Source organism: Rhodamnia argentea, chromosome 1 (assembly GCF_020921035.1).
Source record: "Rhodamnia argentea isolate NSW1041297 chromosome 1, ASM2092103v1, whole genome shotgun sequence".
Taxonomy (NCBI): Eukaryota; Viridiplantae; Streptophyta; class Magnoliopsida; order Myrtales; family Myrtaceae; genus Rhodamnia; species Rhodamnia argentea.
The window spans coordinates 30,290,808-30,313,195 of record NC_063150.1 but is presented as its reverse complement, the minus strand read 5'-3'; the positions used below and the strand labels follow the sequence as shown (position 1 = coordinate 30,313,195).

General features: G+C 42.8%; 5 protein-coding genes across 6 annotated transcripts; 2 read left to right on the top strand and 3 right to left on the bottom strand.

The window, feature by feature from the left end:
- The first annotated feature begins 1,208 nt into the window (after positions 1-1,208).
- On the top strand, positions 1,209-4,585 carry LOC115744013. The gene is made up of 5 exons (XM_030679087.2): positions 1,209-1,508; positions 1,943-2,232; positions 2,331-2,420; positions 3,670-4,034; positions 4,124-4,585. Exons 1-5 carry the CDS (start codon positions 1,283-1,285, stop codon positions 4,386-4,388), a joined length of 1,236 nt encoding a protein of 411 aa, XP_030534947.1. The 5' UTR covers positions 1,209-1,282; the 3' UTR covers positions 4,389-4,585.
- Positions 4,586-4,724: 139 nt separating this feature from the next.
- On the bottom strand, positions 4,725-7,384 carry LOC115744012 (pentatricopeptide repeat-containing protein At1g11290, chloroplastic-like). The gene has a single exon (XM_030679086.2). The coding sequence runs from the start codon at positions 7,081-7,083 to the stop codon at positions 4,996-4,998; it is 2,088 nt and encodes a 695-aa protein (XP_030534946.1). The 5' UTR covers positions 7,084-7,384; the 3' UTR covers positions 4,725-4,995.
- Positions 7,385-8,115: 731 nt separating this feature from the next.
- Positions 8,116-9,973, bottom strand: LOC115743941 (ethylene-response factor C3-like). Its single transcript, XM_030678968.2, has one exon. The coding sequence runs from the start codon at positions 9,274-9,276 to the stop codon at positions 8,524-8,526; it is 753 nt and encodes a 250-aa protein (XP_030534828.1). The 5' UTR covers positions 9,277-9,973; the 3' UTR covers positions 8,116-8,523.
- A 4,242-nt stretch (positions 9,974-14,215) lies between these two features.
- On the top strand, positions 14,216-15,996 carry LOC115743939 (rubisco accumulation factor 1.1, chloroplastic-like). Its single transcript, XM_030678960.2, has one exon. It carries the CDS (start codon positions 14,291-14,293, stop codon positions 15,653-15,655), a length of 1,365 nt encoding a protein of 454 aa, XP_030534820.2. The 5' UTR covers positions 14,216-14,290; the 3' UTR covers positions 15,656-15,996.
- LOC115743940 lies at positions 15,782-21,923 on the bottom strand. Of its 2 annotated transcripts, none has more exons than XM_048280600.1 (7): positions 21,596-21,923; positions 20,525-20,668; positions 20,129-20,196; positions 19,986-20,036; positions 19,814-19,873; positions 19,328-19,735; positions 15,782-16,611 (listed from the first exon to the last, which is right to left on the bottom strand). In XM_048280600.1, the coding sequence occupies exons 1-7, from the start codon at positions 21,717-21,719 to the stop codon at positions 16,573-16,575; spliced, it is 894 nt and encodes a 297-aa protein (XP_048136557.1). In that variant the 5' UTR covers positions 21,720-21,923; the 3' UTR covers positions 15,782-16,572. The 2 variants fall into 2 exon arrangements, with proteins under 2 accessions (XP_048136557.1, XP_030534822.1); XM_030678962.2 differs by lacking the exon at positions 15,782-16,611 and adding an exon at positions 18,279-18,652 and having other exon boundaries at positions 21,596-21,917.
- Between the last annotated feature and the right edge of the window lie 465 nt (positions 21,924-22,388).

The window sequence follows — 22,388 nt, the reverse complement described above, 5'->3', positions numbered from 1 at the left end:
GTGTAAGGGAACCCTAATCCTTGTTTTACTTTGATATATATTTTTTTTAAATCTTATGTTGAGACAATTAGACCAGAGGGGGCTCACCAAACCTGGCGTTGACTTTGGCGATGGAAATGATAAATACTAAAGTTTTGGTCAATGCGACCAACACAAGACACACATATACACACACTACAAGGGAAAATTGTCCAAAAAGTCATAAATCTATTACGATTGTGCCAATTCGGTTCTAAACCTTTCAACTATGTCAATTCAATCCTAAACATTTTGATAACTTGCCAATTCAGTCCTAAACCTTTCAATTATGCCAATTTGATCCTAAGTCTTCTAATGATTTATCAAACTAGTCCTAAACTTTTTCGCGAATCATCAATTTAGTCCTTTCGACAAATTACTCAAATAATAGGCTTAGGACTAAAATGACAAAATTTCAAAAGATTTAGGACTAAATTGGCATGATTGAAATGTTTAGGATTAAATTGATAAGTTGTCAAAATATTTAGGACTGAATTGGTACAATTGAAATGTTTAGGACCAAGTTAGTACAAGTGCAATAAGTTTAGGACTATTTGGTAATTTCCCCCACACTATAATACTCGAGTCGATTAAGGATGGTAGTTTTGACATACCATGAATTGTTTAATAAATAGATAATGATAATGAGAAATTTTTATTCAAAGTGAGTTATGGCAATGGCGACCATAAAAATCAATCTTTGATTAATTTTAGACCGATGTGCAGATGAATATACTCATTTTTTTATGTCATACCAACTGATTAAAGTTCTAATTTTTAATTATGATTCTCCCTCCAAATTTTTTTAAAAAAATAAATGAACGCCTTTTCAAATCCGTTAGGTGACAAATTATGTTTGGAAATCAATCTTAATCCTCGTCCAACTTAAGGCCGAAGAAAATTAATTCTCGTCCAAATTGACACACCAAAGATTGAATTGGGCCATGGGTCGACCCAAAAGAACCAAGTTCATCGGATCTTACGTGATCTTCCGGCCCGTTGAACAGTCTCGCTTCAAAGTGTTCTAAATGAGCTGAAAACGGGTCGGGTGGGCCGAGCTCGGATGGAAATCCTTGGCCTGGGCTTTCTTTTTCGGGCTTGGTCTGTCGGCCCGATCTAAATGGAAAATGATGTGACCCGAACCGGATCCTTGATCGAGTCGTATTAATGACAAAGCTCAATCTTCGGTCGAATTGCTGCCTGATTCAGTTCGGAGGGACGGAGAATCGCAACAGGCTTAGGCTCGCGCAGGGAGAGCAGAGAAATGGTGGAAGATCTGTTCGAAGGGTTACCGCCACCTTCTTCGAACCCACAAGAAGCCCAAGCTCGAGAGCAAGAACAGCAAGGAGGAGGAGCACGAGGCGTTCTTCAGATTCCCTCTTCTTCTCCTCGCAAAAAGGACAGCGCCCCATCCCCTGTTCCAGCTCCACCTCCTGCTCTCAAGAGCGCCCTCAAGCGCCCCAAGTCCGATGAGCCCACCAACCCTCCAGGTACTCAAATCCTGCGTTCAAAGAACTACATAACTCGTTTCCTGTAGATGGTCGGTACTATCTGTTGTTCTTTTTTTTTTTTTTATGGGTATCGCTTGTTCAGTGCTCTAGGCTTCATCATTTTGTCGTCGATGCATTATAAGTGCTCCGTTTGAGTTTGATCCTTGATGGGTCTCTCTCTTTTCGAGGGTTGTGAATTGTTTTTCTGGTGGAACCTGTCACACGACTGAAATTGTTTTGGCTTGTGCTGGCGTTGGTCCCATTGATTTGCCAGCCCTAGCGGCTGAAAGAACTTTTGTGTTTGTTCAAGTAATCAAGTTATTGGAAGGACTTCAAAATCTGGAGGTATTTCATCTGAGAAAATTTGTACTTGTGCTGACAATGGCGTTTGTGTTGTCATGGATCGATATGAATGACTCGTCATTCATGTTTAGGTGCCGAGTCGGGGAAACGTTTGAGGTTCAAGACCCATACTGATGCCTCGGAAGCTCAAGTCATAGATGCCATGAAGAAAATAGCATCTCACATTCGAAATCCCACAAAGCTCGGCAAGGCGTCAAAGCTCGCCATACAGTTGATACAGGCAGGGAGCGTGAAGCCGGGAACAAGGGATTACTTCTTTGCAATACTCGCAGCTGCAATGTCTTCGCCAACTGCTTGTACTGATCAATCAGTGCGGTCAGATTATCATGCATTGTTCTCTGCGGCACAAGATGCAGCTGAGGTATGGACATGGCTCCTATTATTAATGGAGTTTGATATCTCAGGGTTATTATGACAAAAAATCCCTAAAGATGCTACTACCTTATTGTTTTCTTCCAGCATTTAAGTGATGAGCAAAAAAATCAGTTGACTACATGGACAATTCAGGCAGTGGTGGCAAATGATCTGTTCACTGATGACAGCTTCGTGGTACGACTTTTGTCTTTGCCTTTGGATTTATCTCGTTCTAGTTCAAAGTTCATGCTTGCATTGTTATTTGTCACTGTATCTAAGGCAAGTTATTGTCAATTGTGCAGCATCTGTTGGTGGCCATTTAAGTTTCGGTTTTTCTCAGGAATGACTTTAAGTCTCTTATTGATGGTCTCCCATAGTAAGGAATCTTCCAGTTGTGTTGGCTCTCTATGGTAGTAGTCCGATTTATGGTAGTGCTAATATTGTCTTCGTTTAGCATCATTGGTAACGCCCTTATGGTAATGCGGAGAGTTGGTAGCTGCATTGATCGCTCATTTCCACCCCTTTTAACCCTTTGTTAGCAAACTTGGACCAAAAAAAAAAAAAAAAAAAAAAAACCCTTTGTTAGCAAACAGGTCGTACTTTTGCATGTATATGTGTAAATCACGTGATTTTTTATGGAACTTCTGTCATGCGCATCTTTGCTGAATGTACGAAAAAATACTCGGTCTTTGGGAACATAATGTAATATACATGTATAAATTACTTGCCATATAATACTCAGAAAAAAGAACTTCAATTTCCAATTAACTCAACGTATTTTCATTGGTTAATTAATGACGTGATGTGTCATTTATCAGTTGTATATCAAAATATCAAAAGTTATGATTATATCATGACATATTAACACATAAATATAATTGATTTTTCATTGGATAGCAGGAAGTAGCAGTGTTAGATTATTCTTACAATATCTAGTAATTTGACTAATCCTCTTTCTGTAAAGAAGTTTTTCTCATTATAATACAATTGTTATGAACTTTATTTTCATATATTACGAAAGTAATTCCAATTTGTTTACATGTAACTTTTAAGAAAATTAACAGTATATGCCTGTGCGTATCCCGCATTGTAAACTCTAATGTTGGAATGCTGCGGTCCGTTAAATTTTACTACTGCAGTTTTCTTATGCGGTTCCACTGTGAGCTGTAATATAATTTTATCCCGGTGGTGTTATTTCCTATCTTAAATGGCCTCCTTTTAAGTTGTTCAAGAGCATTTCCTGGTAAGCATGCATGTTTCGTAGGACACCTGAATATTCTTTTCTTTCGATACAGTGTTGCAACTTTGAAGGTCCTTTCAATATCCTTGCTATTGCTGAAAAAATCATTCTTTTAGACAAACCATTTCGTCTGTTTTTGGTTGAAACTGATGGACTATCTTATCTTATTCGTATGGCCTTTTCTTTCCTGGGACATACCATAAGTTCTCCAAAACTGCTGGAAGAATAAAAGACATCATATCCAATCTACCAGTTGCTACAGAGGCTGATGACATAGAGGAAGCTGCAGCTCTTGAAGCTGAGAAAGCATCAACTGACCTGCCAGGGAATCAGGAGCTGCCTCCTGATAATCGTTTGGGAGCCAATAATGGGGAAGAGCTTGACCCATTTGGGCTTGATGCGCTTATCCCGAGTAAAGCGAAGAAAGAAGAAAATCCAAAGGGAAAGAAAGATGCGGCCGCCAAGATCAGGAAGGAAGAAGAGGACGAACATAAGAGATTTCTCAAGTCGCAGAGAGAAGCCTCGATTGTCTGTTTAGAAATCGCTGCGCGGCGGTACAAAACTCCATGGTAATTGCTTTCAGCTGTGTTGAGAAATGTTTTCATTGTTGGTTGTGGTTCAATATTGACCATATTTTGAAAGCGGAAACTTTTTGCAGGTGTCAGACAGTCATAGACATATTAGTAAAGCATGCCTTTGATAATGTGTCAAGGTTCACATCTAAGCAAAGGGAGGCCATTACGAAACTTTGGGCATCCATTCGAGAACAGCAAACTCGTAGAAAGCAAGGGAAATCTGTTTCTGGGAAACTTGATGTGAATGCTTTTGAGTGGCTTCAGCAAAAATATGCTACTGAGAAGATCAGCATTAGGCATGCTGTTGGAGGTAGTGGTGATCGTCGAGCTCAGCAATGGCTTGGTTGAAGCTTGGCCTATCTTCCTCCTTGTGTATCATTAGTAGTAAGTTTTCATGGGGGAAGGTGGTTGCTGGTATTATTGGCATCAATTGTTCATAGGGATTTGCTTGTGTCAAACAAAAATCACTCGACATCTTTGAATTGACTGAATGGAACTTCTTGATCAAACTGAGAATTTTCTTGCAATGCGACCTGTATAGACAATGAGCTCTCATCGGAACTGATTTTCCTTTTTTAACATGCTTGCGACCCAGGTGAGGTGTCGAAAGAAATGAATGCCCGTAAGACGAGGTCCGCATGACAGCATATTTGCACGCACATTTTACTGTGGAAAAGCAGAGAGAGAGAGAGATTACAGATTCATTCCCTTGTTTATTGGTATCTATTTTGGATATCTGCACGTGCAAATTATGTAAATGCACTGCAAAAATCATCTTTTTACAGGTTGAGATTCATACTCTAGGGACAAGTTAAATATTTACTCTACCGTTTGAACGAGAATTTCACAAATGCTTCCATTCCATAACTTTTGCTGGAGGATAGATCTTATTATCAGGGGGAGTTTGTTCCAACTTCCCAACTTGAGCCACCTTTTCTTCCCAATTTCACCCTGATCAACCCCTGATGGCAACTTCGATCATGCTCACACCTGCTTCTTTCTTAATTATTGAATTCGTCATTCTCCTCCTTCCCTCTTCTACATCACTCCATCTGTTTGCAGCGGCAAACATATTCGATAAAAGAACCTCGTAACCTGAACTCCGATGTCCCATGTCCGTAATTTGCTTGGACGCCAACTTCTCCATTTTAGTATTTTTAAACAGCTTCGAGGCAGCATATAAAGCACCCCATACTATACAGTTGGGTTTGATTGGCATGCTTTTGATCACTTCATATGCCTCATCAAGCAACCCAGCTCGACCAAGGAGGTCGACCATACATCCATAGTGCTCAATTTTGGGAACCAACACGCGGCTATTGACCAATTCATGGAAAACCCTCTTTCCTTCTCCTACTAACCCGGCATGACCGCAAGCCTGCAAAACTACAATATACGTCATATCATTCGGCTTCATGCACAATTCCTCCATTTGTCGAAAGAGTTCCAGAGCCTCTTTTCCACAACCATGCTTTCCATAACCACCAATCATGGCATTCCACATACATATGTCTTGATCTATTGCCGCAGCGAACAGCATGCGGGCCACAACTACGTCACCACACTTGGCATACATGTCGACAAGCGCAGTTTTGAGAATCACATCATTCATGCCACACTTGTTCAGGTACGCATGGATCCGCCTTCCCAAGGCAAATGTGCCGGTGCCTGCGCATGCCAGTAGGATGTTGACTACAGTTTCCCTATCTGGTCTTAACCCTTCAGCCCTCATTAGGACAAAGCAATAGAAAGCTTGATCGAGGAATGCTGCTCGAGCATAAGTTGAAACCATTGCTGACCATGTGAAGAAATCTCTGTTCTCTATGTGATCAAAGAGCGCCCTAGCATATTTTGTGTTGCTGCACTTTCCATACATGTCAATCAGACCAGCGGACACAGCTGAAGAGATGCCCAAACAGTGTCTACAGATATAGGCATGTATTTGCATGCCGAGTTGCAAAGCTTTAACAGATCCACACTCTATGATCAAACTCAACAATGTTACTTCATTTGGGAGAAGGCCTTCTTCAAGCATTGTTTTGAAAAGATCAGCTCCTTCTCTAAATTTGCAACATCGGATGTAGCCTGAAATCATCACAGTCCATGCAACTATGTTCTTCTGAGTCAACCTATCAAAGAGCATATGCGCAAAAGCTAAGTTTCTGCATTGGGCATGCATATCAATCAAAGCAGTGCTTAGCATAACTCCCATATTCTCATCAGAACAGCCGCTGGTTGCAGTTCTTATTGCATAAGCATGCATAGCTTTCGCCATCTCGACATTACCCAAATCTTTGAAAAGGTTGGCCATATTAACCAAGGCAGCCTCATTAGGCTTTACATTCACAATGTGCATCTCCTTAACCAATTCTAACGCTTTTTCGACAAGTCCATTGTGGCTGTAGCACCGGATCATCACACTCCAGGTAACGGCATCCCTGTTGGGCATTTCATCGAACAAAAACCGTGCGAGTGCCACATGTCCGCATTCCCCATACATGGAAACCATTGAATTAAGCACGAAAACATCGCTGTCAAAACCACATTTTGTCGAGAACCCGTGAATCTCCTTTCCCACCTGCAAGCATGAAACGTGCCCACAGGCTTTAAGGACTGAAGGTATGGTGAAACAGTCTAATTCGTAACCAGCTCCACGCGCATGTGCGTACACGCTAATTGCAGCTTCAGGGGAGCTGTTCTTGATGTAAGACGTCACGAGAAAATTGACATGAGCCGCAGGATCCGACTGGGGTCGGTGAACTGCCGCGGAAACACGGCGGGTGTGGCTATGAATACGAGCGAAGTGGGTCTTGATCCAGAAGGCGTGGACTTGCTCGGTCCGGTCGAGGGCAATGGAATGATCGTGGGGGTGGTACGCCTGTGAGTCGCCGGAGATTTCGACAGTGGAAAAGAGAGCGTGGCAAAGCTGAGATCTTTGAGCGGAACAACACTGAAGAAGTGACGGAGCGATCCGAAACTGCAAGTGTCCGCTTTTTCCATGAGGCGGCCCTGAATTTAGCCAACTCTTTGCTGCTGCTTTCATGGAAGATCCATCTTTTATTATCACCAGAATGCTTTTCTTCACACTTCCTCACTGTCACAATTGAACATCGTTCTTCGAATCAAAAGAAGAAACAAGACTTGTGATTGTTCTTTCCCAACTCAGCTGGTGTTAACTTCATCTGGGTTTCTAGTCCCTCGCCTGAGCGACCAAGATTCGACCATTCCTGTTTGCTCGGTTCAGTTTCAGTCATCCGTCTGATGAGTTTCGATGGCTTGGGACAAGAAAGGACGTTGCTTTTCACCTCAGCGGCCTTAGGACCTTCGCAATCGAAGCTGAGGTTTCTTCGTCGGCTCGGTCAAAATGTTTCCCGTCGACGAGGATTCAGACGTTGACTTCACATGCCTCGCGTGAGAGAAGCCATTTGACCGGTCCAAGTTCGTGACTTTAGGTCCAACGAAAGGACCAAAATGCTTTGGGCAGTGGGCATATTCGCCTCCCCAACGTGGAAAAAAAAAAAGAAAAGAAAAGACCTGTATGCGGTTCCATATATAATTGAACGGATTAGAGATATTTCGATTTAAGTAAAACCAAAATTTTTATGCGAGTCTCGAAACTTGTAGCGAAAGATAAAAAAGTGAAATGTAAGAACCGACTAATTTCACAATGAGCTTTTATCGAACATGAGATGAGAACCGATTTACTAACAAGACTGTTAAACTATCGCGCTAGCAGCTTTCAAAAAAGGAAATATTTTTTAACAAGTATTGTCATGAACGGTACAATCTTAACCGTAAATGCATGTACCATCACCGCGTGTTTTGCATAAATCACTTGTTGATTGGAAGATCGTGTGGTCAAAGATTCCTGACATTACTGACAGATCTGTCAAGCTAGCAGTTTTTGATAAAGAAAAATCAAACAATGATAAAAAAAAAAATCGACAAGACACTTTTTTTTAACCCGCTCGCTTTCCTATCTCCGCCACCGGATGTATGAACTATTTTTTCCATATTAATATAGTTGTAGTGACACCCGTTACTAAACAACAAATGATCCATTTCTATAGTTCAGAGCCATCTTTCCTTGGTCCAGAGCCGCTCGCGAGAATCGTAGGATACCACCACCTCGAAATGGTCCTATAACTGTCACAACGGTCAGAATCAATGTCATGCAGTAGCCTGTATTATCATTAAACCATCCACACATAGCATATAAAGACAAAAGAAAAGGTGGCCCACTCTCGTCTTTGTCGACAAAAATTGCAGGACCTACAAGAATAGTAAATGCCACTTTAAGTTACCTCCCACTCTCTCAATCATGAGCTTCATCTCAGCTTTATCCATGGAAGAACTCGGATTCACAATCAAGCTTACAAGATGGGGAAGAGATTAAAATCTAGGAATTGCTCCTCAGCTATAATACTTTGACAGCACAGAACTCGTAGATTCTTGCAAGTGAAAGTTAGAATGGAGTTTTGCATCACCAAGGGCCAGGGTCTTCGGATATCTTGAGGAGCTCCTCCAAGTAAGCAGCTCCAAGATCCTCCAGCACCACCGCATTCTTCAGCATCAGCTCCTTCTCTTTCTTCTTCTTCATCTCGGACTTCCTCCTCATGGAGTGCCTCTTCTTGAGGGCGAGAACCGGCGAGCCGCCCTCCTGAAGCCCGACGACGGCGCTGTCGTTGTTGTGGTGGCCCCCCATTTCTCGGAGGGACTTGTAGACCACCTCCGGAGGGAAGTTGAGCACGGCCAGCGGGCCCCTCATCGCGATCGCGGCCTGGTCGTAGGCCAGGGCGGCCTCCTCGGGCGTGTCGAACGTCCCAAGCCAGACCCGGACCCCGTTCCTGGTCGAGTCCCTTATCTCCGCCGCGTACTTCCCCCACGGCCTGCGCCGCACCCCACGGTACGAGGCCTCCCTGGCAGGCTCGCCCTCGTTCTCGTCCGGGCTGATGACGTCTCCCGACCTTGAGTTCACTTCCTCGTGGTCTCTAGCGGCGTGCGAGGAAGAGATGGTGTCCACGGAGTAGTCCTGCGTTGCCGCGGTGATGACTCCGTAGAGGAGCATTTCTTCGGAGTCGTTCTCGTTGAAAGGAAGCGACGACGGGGCAAAGAGAGCAGCACCGGGGTCGTAACCGAGCGAGAAGTGGTGAGATTCTGAAGAATTGAAGGAAGAACAATCAGTGGAGAACTCCGATAAACTCGGGTACTGGAAAGGAGAAGAATCCCAATCCATGATGCAGTGTACGTTGAATTCTATCAGTTCTTTTGACCAAGAAATCAAGAGGAGCAGATCAAGAAAGTGAGCTGCTGTGGTCACATGAAGTTGAAGGTTGTGGCCTTCGTGTGATTTGTATATATAGGCGTGAAGGTGGGGGGAGTGAACACTGTGGCATTCAAAATAAACAAAATGTGGAGTTCACATGATCAAAGGGGAGGAAAAGCTAAAATCGATGGAGATGGTGATAGGGGGGGAATCGGAAAGTGGGCAAGGTTGGATGAACTTTGGTGGGCACTCTTTAGAAAGTTGTGTGGTCGTTAATAGGACCCCACCTCCTCCGAAAATCAAAATTTGCACACGTGAGTCAAAGGCATTCGTGGGCATGGCGGCCTTGGTCAGATGAGAATTCAAAGAGTGACATCATTTTGATGATTTCATTTTGTTTTGATGGTTAGGACAAGGACTCTGCCTTTGTGCGGATTCGGATCCACTTGTCACGCTGCCCTGTGCTCACTTGGCCATGTCCTGGTTAGCCAGTGGCCTGAAGTTTTAGATTGGAACAAGTTGGCAAGCTCTTGATGGGTCTTCGGAAGTGAACAGACATCACCCCTTTTGGCTAATCTTTTGTGATCTTTCATGGCTTTTTGAAGGTTTTTCTTGGTTTGATGAATTGGATCCTTATGTCAAAGATCTATAGACATGGATAAGGAAGGCATATTCTTATTTTGAGTTTAGGCATTTCTTTCTCACTTTCGTGCAAAAAAAAAAGGCCTTGATTTGAATAGAACTTGGATTGAATACCATTAGTTGCAAAGTTTCGAGCATTTCTCTTCATTTGAATGCCGATATCCGTACGTTATAATCTTGTAAGCAATCCAATTAGACATTCAAACTATGCAATCAATTGGTATAGGCGGTCGTGCCTCATTTTTCAACTTTGAATTTCTTTTCTATATCGTGATCAGGTGGTATCTCGAGCTATATTTCAACTATCGAAAGAACATGACCTCTTCGGTCTCGTCCAAAAGAAGATCATTTCGGGGATTTGCAAGGGATGACTAAGGTTTATGCGGGACAAATAGTGACCACACCCTTTGGCCTTTGCCTCTTCCTTTTGTTGCCAACACAAAATGTGCTTGACCATATTCAAATTGGCCATCACCCATCAGAGCTCATATTTTCCACTGAAGAGGATCGAGCAGTCCATGAAGGAGAGAAAAAAAGACAGATGGCAAGTTGGGAAAGAGAGATGGAAAACAAAAGAGGAATTGAGGGAAGATTTTTGAGGAAGGACAAGGAAAGGGAAACAGATGGGGCCAAGTCCTTTTAAGCCCTCTTGCGGAAGGGTACATTGAATCGGCCTGCGCCATCAATTCTTTATCCCTTGATGATGAGAGGTTTTTCCTCTATTGCAACTTTCTCGGTTTGTCCCTTGTGCGCTCGTGTTTTGCATGACAAATAGTTGCATGCGCTTATGCCTGTGATTGGCGATATGGGGGATAGACGACCAAGGCTAATAATCTCATTTGAGTGTTATTATACGTGTCTCACACCCGTTACAGAATATTCAATTTTAAACATAACTAGTCTAATATCGCCCTCGATGCGTAAATTTGAGGTTGGCGAGTGCTCCATCAAGACATTGGCAGCTAGAATATCTCTTCACGCGAGATATTTCTTAGCCAAGTAATGCATCACGAATTGTTCGGAGGTCCGCAGCATAAGCTTATGCGCGTCATCTCGTGCAACTAATTAATCCTCAAACAGATATGATTGTGAGGTACATAATTTCGTAATCTTTTTCAATTTTATTTTCAGGGACTAGAAATTATCCATTTTACTATAATTTATTGGGAAATGCTTTCCTAGTTGTATTGTTAGGGACGGCACAATCTCAACTGTAGATCCACTCATCATCATCGCGTGTTTTGCATAAAACACTCGTTGATTGGGAGATCATGTAATCAGAAATAATTGATAGATGCTAGCAGCTTCCTAATCTCTTTGCTAATTAGACTCGAGCTTTTCCACTCTGATTTTTGTGATAAAGCATAGAAAGAGGCCATTAGTTCAGTAGCAAAGCACTCAATTTTCAACATTCCAGCTACAAAGTATAGCCCTCGTGGCATTTGTATTCTTTAATCACGAGCAATAAAAAAAACAAACGTTTCTGTCATCAAATGACTCAAATCACGATTGATCTTTTTGTTTCCTTCTTTATGAAACGTGGTGCAAGCAAGACACCGTTTGGCGATTATACTAACAAGGCTATTATTAAATCTTGAAAGACAGTGATTCTCCTACTTTAACCAAAAGCAACTAGTAATAGTGACAATATGAGCAAATGATGCTATAGTATGCATGGCAAACTTTGACCTGGAAGCGCATTGGAAGACCAAACAAAGTTGGAAGCCCTTTCACACTCATCCCGACTAGGAATGTCAATAGTTCGATTCGTTTCGATTCGGGTTTTCATGATACCAGAGTAAAGCAATATTGTATCGTTCTAATTTGTCGAATCTCATTGCTCATCCTTGTATGTATTTAAGGGCAATGCCACCGTTATTTTTTTCACATAGAGGTGTCATGTTTGGGACAATTACTTTTTCACGTTGGTACTCTGACTTTTTAACATTAGGACAGCATTAACACAGTTAAAAATGACTTAAAATGTTCATATCTAGGTGTAGGAAAGACTAGTAAAGTCATCATGGACCCAAATGGGAAGGCTGAAAAGAAATGATATATGTATCTAGAAACTTCAAAACACACGATAAATTTTTGGGTGAGGCTATTTTCACTTGCCATACTACTAAATTTGATCCATTTCCAATCCCCCAATTGATATTCAAAGAGGTGAATATGGTACATTCCTTGTGGTAATTACACCAAGCGACTTTGTTTGCTCAAGGATTCTTATCTATGATGGCTGCTCAAACTCCATGCCAGTGACAATCACTGGCTCTTATCCTATCCTCTAGTGCTCAGGTCCTAAAGAGTTGGTCAAAGAAATGCTTATAATAAGGGAAGTACGTGGGGGCTTGGGCTAATAATAATGATGCTATGCAGCTAGAGTTAGATAGAATAATGAAAACCATAGTTTATAAAAAATAATATGATGTGGGCCGTCTGCGGTTAAAAGGGTTGGTCGTCCAAAAACATATTTTTCAGTGGGTTCGACAGAAAAGTTCCAGAAGCAATTGAAAGTCTTTTAGAAGTTCAAACATTCAAAGAGAAGAGGATTGGTCAATGCTGACACCGGTGGTGATGTAAGAAAGCTCTCTAGTGAGGGCTTTCAGCTGGGTTTGAAGAGCTTTTTCAAACGGACAGTCTTCACTTCACTTGGTGTCGGTGTCCCCATATGGTTGAATGGAGAGAAGAATCAAATTTTGATTTAGGAGCAAACGCATGCATGTGGTAGCTCTGTGGATCTTATGTCACCAATGACATCACCAACACAAAGCCCTAATACGAATTGCATGTGCACGTCCAGGCTTAGTCTCACGTTCTTTTTCTGGGGGAGCCTCCGTAGATTTGTAATTGACGCATTTGATATCGTTCAAGCAGCTATCTTGTTGTAAGTCTCTTGAGACAAATTAAGGAGTTTATTAAACCTATCTCTCTTGAGCATGTCTTTAATCTTTTATGTGCTTGGGCAAAAGTTAAGGTTTTAGGGGCAATAATATAAATATTACTCTTTCTCAAGCTATTATGTTAAGAAGCAGAGACAGAAAAGGGTCTTTTGTCTTTGAGAACCATCTTTTGTAATCATTGATTCTACAGTGGATTTTGCTTCTCCTCTTCTCGTGATTTTGTTGCAAGGGTTTCCACATAAATCTTTATGTTCGTTTCTTCTCCTCAGTTTTAATTTCGTAATTTTTTCCACATTAATCATAACAATCTCTAACAATCTTAATACCGAACAAATAGCTAGCTTCACCCATGTCTTCATCTCAAAATTGGGGGACAACCACGGGCATAGAATTGAGATTCCCAGTAGTTGTAGACAACAGACTCATATGAGAAAACATATGTAAACGAGCTTTCGCTTAAGTCTCCAATGATAAGGGTACATGAATAACTATTTGATCCCCATCAGAGTTTGCATTGGTTAGTGTTAGTGGAATAATCCTTGTCATTTACGGCCTATGTCATCAACATAAAAAAAAAAAGGGCACAAAACTACCCGTGGACTACATGAGCACAATAGTCCTCCGTAAACCCATTTTTTTACGAAATAAATATAAGGTACCATTGTCTGAACGCCGAACTTAAGCCATAGATTTCTCATTTTAGCTTGCGCATACATGTTTGATACTTCTTGAGCTCATTTCGAAGGGCTTTACTTGTCAAGTCAAAAGGAATCACATTTCGGTTTACACCGTAGATCCTAGAAAACTCAGAATAATTCCAAAAGAAAGAGCTCTTAGATTCCTTCGATCTTAGGAAGATTGCTTCTATCGCCCCAGAAAGAGCTTAGGTGCGCTGTTATCCCTAGCAAGAATTATTGCACAAAATATGATAGACTAGAACGCGGTAGAACTCTAAAGCTTATGTGAAAATTCGAAGATTATTGCAATTTAAACCTCAAACCTGCAGGTGCTCGATGAGGCGACAGCGGCCTCCGACCCCCGTGGGTTAGCCCTTGCTACTCGAGGTGAAAACGATGCTTGAATTCTTAACGGATTCAATTGAACATAAGTTAGGATTCCAAATAAGTTGGAAGTGTGGATGGAAGAATAGGAAAGGAAAGGAAAGGAGAGGAGAAGTGAATGTGAAAAGGAGAAATTCACAAGGAAATTCCCAATTTGGGCTTTGGCCCATTTAACTTCCAAAGCAGAAGCCTGTTTCTTTGATTTGAGAATTGAGATCAAATCAAGTTTGACTTTTCAATCTTCCTCTTCAATGCCCCCCTCCAAAAAAAAAAATCAAAGCCATAATTGGATTTCAGTGCAGATAAGGTTTCACTGGGAGACTCACGGTGAACCCCCTCCACTCTCACCGCACCACCGCCACCGCCACCGCCACCATGCTCTCTTTAACCCTCATCAACACCACCCACGCCCACCACCACCAATTCTTCAATCCCACCACCACCACCATCCTCAAACCCCTCACTTCCCCTTCCCTCCACCACCCCCACCACCACCACCAACACCACTCAGCCGGCCCAAGGCCCATCTCCGCCAGCCTCAACCCTCCACCGCAGCAGCAGCGGGTCTACCAGCCCTTCCGCCCTCCCCCCTCCCCGCTTCCCTCCCAATTCCGCTCCCTCGACATCGCTGGCCGCCTCGACATCCTCGCCAACCGCCTCGGCCCTTGGTTCGAATACGCTCCCCTCATCCCTTCCCTCTTCCAGGAAGGCTTCACCCCTCCCTCCCTCGAGGAGGTCACTGGCATCTCCGGCGTCGAGCAGAACCGCCTCGTCGTCGCCGCCAAGGTCAGGGACTCCTTAATCCAATCGAAGACAGACCCAGATGTTGTCGCCGCCTTCGATATGGGCGGCGCCGAGCTCCTATATGAAATCCGGCTCTTGAGTGCCGCAGAGCGGTCTGCTGCGGCGGAATTCATAGTTAGGAATAAGTTCGACGCGAGGGGCGCGCAGGATCTCGCCCGCGCCATGAAGGATTTTCCTCGGCGGCGCGGGGATAAGGGGTGGGAGAAGTTCGAGTATAAATCGCCCGGAGACTGCTTGTCTTTCATGTATTATAGGAAAAGTAGAGAGCACAGGAACCCGTCGGAGCAGAGGACGGCGGCATTGGAGCAGGCGATGAGCGTGGCAGAGACGGAGAAAGCAAAAGGCGCGATATTGGAAGAATTGGAATGGAAAGGTGGAGAAGGAAATGGAAAAGAAGGGCAAGTGCAGGATGGGGTTCGGGTACCAGTGGTGAGGCTGAAGATGGGGGAGGTGGCGCAGGCGAGCTCGGTGGCAGTGTTACCGGTCTGTCGGGTGGAGGAGAGGGAAAGAGAGGTCTTGGAGGCTCCGTGGCAGTGCAAGAGCGAAGGGGAGTTCGGGTTGGTGGTGGCGGATAAAGGGTGGGCGAGGTGGGTGGTTTTGCCGGGGTGGGAGCCGGTGTTGGGATTGTCCAGCGGAGGGGTAGTGGTGGCATTCCCGGACGCAAGGGCGCTGCCGTGGAAGGTGAATAGGTGGTACAAGGAGGAGGCCATCTTGGTCGTGGCCGACAGGGGGAGGAAAGAGGTGGTCGAGGACGAAGGCTTCTATATGGTGGCGGTGGATGCCGATGATGCCGGGGGTGGCTACGGGTTGAAGGTGGAGCGAGGGCGGAGATTGAAGGAAATGGGGGTGGAGGAGAGTCTAGGGACGGTGGTGCTGGTGGTGAGGCCACCAAAAGAAGAGATTGAGGATCGATTGAGTGATGACGATTGGGAGTGAAGTGCAACAACATGAACATGAGAAGTTTTGTTGATCTACAAATGTTGACACGGATCAAGATTACAACTCAGTTCGGTTTGAGACTCTGGTGGAACATGAACTTTTCAGGTTGAAGTGGGGGTTCTTATAAATTGCCCCATTTTGGATACTGGGAGGGAGGATCCTCTTTTGATGTTTCCTCTGTTCTTGTCTTAAATGTGAGAGACTCATTTGGCAGATCATCCCTGTAGTACTTCAGTATTTTCCCTTTATTCATCAGGAGGTGGGTATGCCTCTTTTACACACACGTATGAAATTCGACATGTAATAACATCTTTGGAAATTCATCAATCCTCTGGTTCTTGATGCTGTCTTAATATTGGGGTAAAAGGCCAACTGGTGTTTTAATTTGGAAAGAGTTCATTTCACGGGCATCGCGTCGGTGTCCACATGTGTCCGGCTCGGTGGCGCCTTATCCGAAGGGCAAATCGGCGTAGCTTTGCGAGCAAAAGAAAAATTTGGGCAAGTCGGATAGTTGAGATAAAAGTCCTATTCGTCCTCTGAAGTATGAAGCTTTTAACATAATCCACAGGTGTCCAGACAGTTAATAAAAATGACTCAAATCAAAATCTTGAGACGAATGAGAGAAAAAGCAGAAGAAATTGCAGAACTACAAGGTTAACATCGCACTAACATTTTTTCTCTTCGTTCCGCTTTTGGCCCCTCAAAGATTTTCATACGTTCAGGAACATAAAGCCTGAGGGGAAAAAGAAAGCAGGAATCAAGAATGTGATGTGGGTGGCATCACTAGCTGCACGGCGATGGAGGCGGAGGTGGGCCGATTGGTGGAGTACGAGGCTTTATGAACTGGACAGGGCCATTTACCTTGGGAGGTGGTGGAGGAGATCTTCTGGTGACCCGGTCTGGCAACACCACATTCAACTTATGATGATCCGTCGAACCATCACCGGATGAAGCTGCAGATACGAGCAACTGGAGTATCAGGATGAGAGCAAGAGGCTTTGGAATGGCGATCATGGTGTTGGGATCTGTTAGATGAAGGCAGATGCAGCAGCATTCATTGCTGTTTTAAATAGCCCATGGGAGGAATGTGCCCAGTCATTCTTTAATCTAGTCTTGCATGTCAATCTCAGTACGAACCTACTGTTCTGAAAAAGTTAAGTTAATGCTCCTCTGGCAGATTTCTTGGGGGTCACTTGGGAGGACCAATCGATCAAACCTGAATTAGATACAACCCAAAAGGCTCAGCAGCAAAAGGGGAAAAGAAAACAAATGCAGGATCTTAGACCCGCAATTGGTCTTGGATCTTGTTTGGCTCTGCAATTGAAGAGGTTCTCGATTAAAATACTGTGTATATCTTCAACAACTTCGTACCCGAAAATTTAAGCAGATGCACGTATGTCGGGATCGTATTTAATTCGAAGAATGACAAGGCAGTGAACTGCTGTATTCAGCCCTTTTTATTCGTCTAATGTTCTCTTACATTCATATACACGAATCACTATAGAAACCAAACAATCTGGAAATCAAGTCACAAACATCTACAGCAAGTATGAGGAAAAATTGCAGGGATCGGTCCAGCGATCGGCATCAATCTGACTAGCTGCATGGTGGCGGTGGCGGAGGGGGCAGCAGAGGTGGTGGCGGACCCATCGGTCTAGGAGGAGGACTTTTGAAATGCATAGGAGCATTCACCTTAGGAGGTGGTGGAGGAGACCTTCTTGTGACCCTAATAGGCAACACCCTCAACCCATGAGGAAGATGGTGTGAGCGAATCGAACCATCCGATAAGACCGCCGATACAAGCAATTGGTGGATCAAGATGAAAGCAAGCAACTTTGAGAGGAGACCCATTTTTTCGTGGATCCTAAGTTTGTTTAACTGGTAAGACAGATGATGCTGTTTTTATAGAAGCGTGGCTGGTCTGAAGAAAGACTGGACCAGATGGGAACCAAATCTGCAGCTGGTCAAGGCCTTTGAGGCAAAATTGTCAACGTGTGTTTCGGAGCCAGCTGGCAGATGTAAACGCTTTAAAATGCACATAGACCAGGAATTCTGACCCCGTCTACCTTTGGATTATCACGTTGTTGCTCGGTCAACCCATAGAAGCAGTCGTAATGCCAAGGGCCTATATCGTATGATTCCCGTTTCTCTAATTCCTGTTCTTTTATCTCCAAAACAGAAAGTACAGAAATCTATTTGATAATGCCGTTTAATTTTTCTATTCCCAAAAATAAACCAGTGCCAAAGAACAGATTTGAAACAGAAACAAGAAGCGAAAAAAAAAATCCACTTCTCCGTTCCTGAAAACAGAATTAAAAAAAAAAAATATTTCTGTTCAGAGATTATTCTCGGAAACAGAATCTATTACCAAACAGGTTCTAAGTGTCGGAAGACTGATTAAAAAAAAAATGATGCAACAGACCATAAAATGGTATGAAAAAAGTGACTTGTTCATAAGCCCGCAATAATAGATTGTAAAAAGTCATTTTGTGTACTAGTTTTGTAATCCAATCTATTACTGCATAGACGTAATTGACTGACACATACAATTACTGTATGGCATCCATGATGTTCATGCTAAGACATACTTATGAGCAAGTCAAGTGTAAAAAGGAACATCTCGAGATAAAATCTAAAACGAGTTCGAAGAAGGAATATGAAATCCATCACCACGATCACACGGTTATTAGTACACTATTGTACAACCAAGGAAGCAATTGTCAGTATCACCTATAAAAACACTTATCATACACCAAGCTCGGTCGATAAAATGACGACCTGTACATGATTATTGAACAAAGAGGCGGCCTTACATGAGGGCATCCGAGTCTTATTATATGACTTCCCGAAAAGATGTATTCGAATCCCCACGAAACCATGTGTCAATGCACATTTGTTCTCCGCATCCAGAAGTTCAACCTTGAGCACACACTAGGAATAATATGAACAGTATGTTCATGGAGACTTCAATGCCCGTACAGCTTCAGCAAAAATCTAGAAAGTAAAAGACTGTAAATCAGCAGAAATGGTTGATTCATAACAGAAAGCAAGGGAGTTGAAAATTGGTTTGATGCACTCCATGAACGTCAAAAGCAGGAACCCAATTCAACAGTCATGCACCAAGAACGAATATGAGATCCTTCTGACCGGCCTCAGCTGTGACTTACTCTCTCAGGCTTATCTCATGACCAAATTGTAGGCTCTGTTTGTTTCGCAAAAAATGAAAGATTTGAAAAACGTTTTCCTAAAAATAATCACTTGTATTGCTTGAAATAATTAGTCAACTAAAATTAATTCATTATCAATAAGAAGTTATATCTAACTATTTTCCTGGATGATGAATTTTTTTTTCATTCATTCATTTTTGTAAGCAATACAAACAATTATGGTTAGAAAAATGTTTTCCAAATCATTCATTTTCTGCAAAACAATTGCACCTGTAATCAACATTTAATCAGTAAGCTCGTAGCTAGTCCTGGTTTCACTAAAATCAGAGTGTGAATGGCCATAGCCCCTATATAATTTTGCAGCAAACCTATAAACGTCAACTATCTTCTCATTACCTTTGTGAAATAACTACATTGCCCACTCGAAGTAACTGCCTAAATGGAAAACTAGCAATTCTTATAAGAAGGAAGTACCAATAGTTTAGAAGGAGAATCGCCGCACCTTTGAAGAAGGCCCCGCCTGCTGCTTCCGCTCTCTTGTTAAAGTTTGATTGTAGCCGCTAAACTCTTTCTCATTATCCCTAGGAATACTGTCATCTGAAACTTCTTCCAAATCAGATGGTGCCGTCTCAACCTTCCGCAAGGTGTCGATATTCAACGCACTTGTTCTCGGTGATAAAGATGTACTGTGATTTTGGTTCTTTGAAAACTGAGTGGCAGCAGCTCGTGCCCCAGCTATGGCGGCACTGAGACTCGATGATTTGCCAGGTACACTTTGTTTAGATTCAGACGCATGTAGTAACAGGGAACCTGGCTTCAACGAAAAATGATCACGTGGATTTGGAAGCGGAAACTTTACAGGCAGTGGACTTTCCACTTTAATAAGTCCTCTGGCTGCAGCTTCATATATCTGTGAAAAGTTGTTTTTTTGTCAGCATATGTGCAATCTCATACATGAGAAGACAATTTATGTAGCCAAATCCTTTACCTTCTTTTCCAAGTTGTAAATCTTCTGGTACCCTCGCATCTCAAATGGAATGACTAATTTCTGTATTACTTAAATGTATATCAACAAAGTTAAATCAGTGTAGGAAGTACATAAATGCTGAACAAAAGTATGTGAGAACATTGCCGATTGCGTGTAAGGCAGATTTACACACCTGTGGTTGTTCACAGAGCCAGCAAAAATCTGTTAGCGCTTCCAGCCTTACCTGCAATTACAAATGTTTCCATGTTCAACTTTATTTGTGAAATCAGATAGGTAATCAGGAAACAAAGCAAGCGAAGGATCGGTGTCTCCCACCCCTTCAGGCACCCCATCCCAGCGGGCTAGTTCTTCACCTCGGACACAGCCAACCACTTCGACACACCCTTTTCACAGCCAAAAAAATTACAATTGTCAATACATTTGGAAAAAGATGAACACCAGTTCTATGACGCAGAATCTACTGTTAGAAACTTTGTCCAACAAAGAGCTTAGATGAAACAGAAATTCATGCGGGTGAGATGGAGTGATAAAAGCATCCATATATCCACACTTTTTTCTATCAAGACATACATAAAACTGCTATTCATTTGAGAAATCCATCGATAGATGATTTGAATTTTCAAGAACTTCAAAATAAGAGGCTTAAATGCACTTTAAAGAAAAATGTTCGAGTATGCTAATTGTAGCATGGATAGCTCCCCCTTTGAATACCTAGTAGTCTTGAGACAGGATAGTGCTCAGGGAACTTAATTTCAGTAATCCCATTAACTGCATAAATCTCCCTATAGAACTCCTCCATGGCTTTGATTGTGGATTCGTCTGGAACTTTGCCAGCAGCGTGGATCCAAAGGCGGCCTTCACAAAGGATGTGCTATACAGTCAGAGATCCTTGAAAAGGAAAAGGAAAGGGAAAGGGAAAAGCATATTCAAAACTTCTTCAACAAGACGTCGACAGTACTCGCTAGATCCCAGCTTTGCACACAGACTTTTTGAACTTCCATACTCAAAGTTTAACATAATGTTGTTAACAAAGAATTGTTTATATGAGCTGAGAGTAACATTCTAACTTTCTCAAGGCTATCTCGATGCATGCGCGAGACGTTTGTACTTCATATCTTTCACTGCCCCGAACTGTAGGTGCTACGTATTAAATTTGTGCCACATCATTCCATTCTCAGTTACACGAACTTTCAGCAACAATAAGTCACCACTTATCAACTTCTAACACAGTTGATGTGCACTTGCTTGTGATAAAAACCTGTGTGTTCAAACATTTTCAAAAAACACACAACCTCGTTTGTGTCAGTTCACATATTGGTTTTCAATTTGTTCTTGCTGTTATTTCTCGGCAAACCAATTAGGCAGTTCTCTATAAACTTCTGAAGCATGAAAACATCAGTGGCCCGCACAAACTGGTCAACCAAAGTCAAACACCGATTTTGCGCCGAACAGTAGGCCCTTCTATCTTTCTCAAGTTCTATGAGTGAACAATGTTCAACCTTTTCTCCCTTCCAGTCTCTGCAAGTTCTCTCACCATTCACTTCATCCTTCGAACTCCACAATCCACTAAAGAACTTGGTAAAAGAAAACTAAACAATCACTGAAAATTTCAAGAACCCAGATAGGGGAACAACATGAACAGATCAAAATTACTAGCTCAAAGGGCTCCATGAACAAATCCACTCCTTTCTCGTTTCAGACCATGTAACAGCAAAAAAAATTAAAAACGTTTGGAAATTCGGCGCGAAATTAGAAGTATGAAGAAGGGTCCCATAATCAAACCTCGAATTGGGGCAGGCCAAGACCTGCCCTCGATGCGCTTGATCCCGTACACGAGCAAAGAAGCCCATGGCTGGTGCATCGTCAGACACGGGTTCCGGTAATTCCCCTGGTTCCGACTCTGCATCGCTGTTTTTCTTCGTCTTTCCGAAAAAACAAAGCTTTGGGTTTTCTCGGGGCTGCGTGATTTTCTCGAGAACCCGAAGGAAAGATTTCCCCGGGAGCCAGGGAAAAGAAGCCGGGCGAACTTTCTGCGATGAGCTGCTAATTCTTACGTTCGGCGTTCTGTTTCCTTTCTCCTCCCTCTTTAATTGGCGAATCTCTGTTTGCTTCCCAATTTGCTCATATATGCTTAAAAAAAAAGGATTAGAACTGACGTTGAAGAAACTATGAATTTGAAAAAGAGATTGGCAAACACGCCTAATCACCAATTTCACATGTTGTTTTCTTGAAATTCAGACATCCAGTTTCAACCCCACTGAAATCATTCTCAAATTTAGTCTTTGACGGTGTGGGAAAAAGCAGATGGATCTTACGAGGAAGACGGCAACGTGGCAAATCTACCATTCCTGGAGAAACGGGGGCATGTTTCGTTTTCCAGGGAAGTGGATGGATTTCGAGCTTACCAGATATTTTCGGAGTCAATCTTCACCGAAACTGCGCAAAAGTTCCAATCTTGGAGCTCCTTGATAGAGGCCCGCCACTTTTTTGGCTCTGAAAAACGCATATGACTCCAAACTATTGTCCTCCAAACTTAGTAAAAGTAATTGACAAGGGACGGAAGACTTCACTCTCG

What these genes read in the sequence shown, in the direction of transcription:
- LOC115744012 (XM_030679086.2), bottom strand. Translation starts at nt 7,083, where the DNA reads ATGAAAGCAGCAGCAAAGAGTTGGCTAAATTCAGGGCCGCCTCATGGA.
- LOC115743941 (XM_030678968.2), bottom strand. Translation starts at nt 9,276, where the DNA reads ATGGATTGGGATTCTTCTCCTTTCCAGTACCCGAGTTTATCGGAGTTC.
- LOC115743939 (XM_030678960.2), top strand. Translation starts at nt 14,291, where the DNA reads ATGCTCTCTTTAACCCTCATCAACACCACCCACGCCCACCACCACCAA.
- LOC115744013 (XM_030679087.2), top strand. Translation starts at nt 1,283, where the DNA reads ATGGTGGAAGATCTGTTCGAAGGGTTACCGCCACCTTCTTCGAACCCA. An exon ending in TGAGCCCACCAACCCTCCAG is followed by an intron (nt 1,509 to 1,942) that starts GTACTCAAATCC and finishes ATTCATGTTTAG; the next exon opens with GTGCCGAGTCGGGGAAACGT. An exon ending in TCACTGATGACAGCTTCGTG is followed by an intron (nt 2,421 to 3,669) that starts GTACGACTTTTG and finishes ACATACCATAAG; the next exon opens with TTCTCCAAAACTGCTGGAAG.
- LOC115743940 (XM_048280600.1), bottom strand. Translation starts at nt 21,719, where the DNA reads ATGCAGAGTCGGAACCAGGGGAATTACCGGAACCCGTGTCTGACGATG. An exon ending in GGCTCTGTGAACAACCACAG is followed by an intron (nt 19,874 to 19,985) that starts GTGTGTAAATCT and finishes TAAGTAATACAG; the next exon opens with AAATTAGTCATTCCATTTGA. An exon ending in AGGCGGGGCCTTCTTCAAAG is followed by an intron (nt 16,612 to 19,327) that starts GTGCGGCGATTC and finishes TCGTATCTGCAG; the next exon opens with CTTCATCCGGTGATGGTTCG.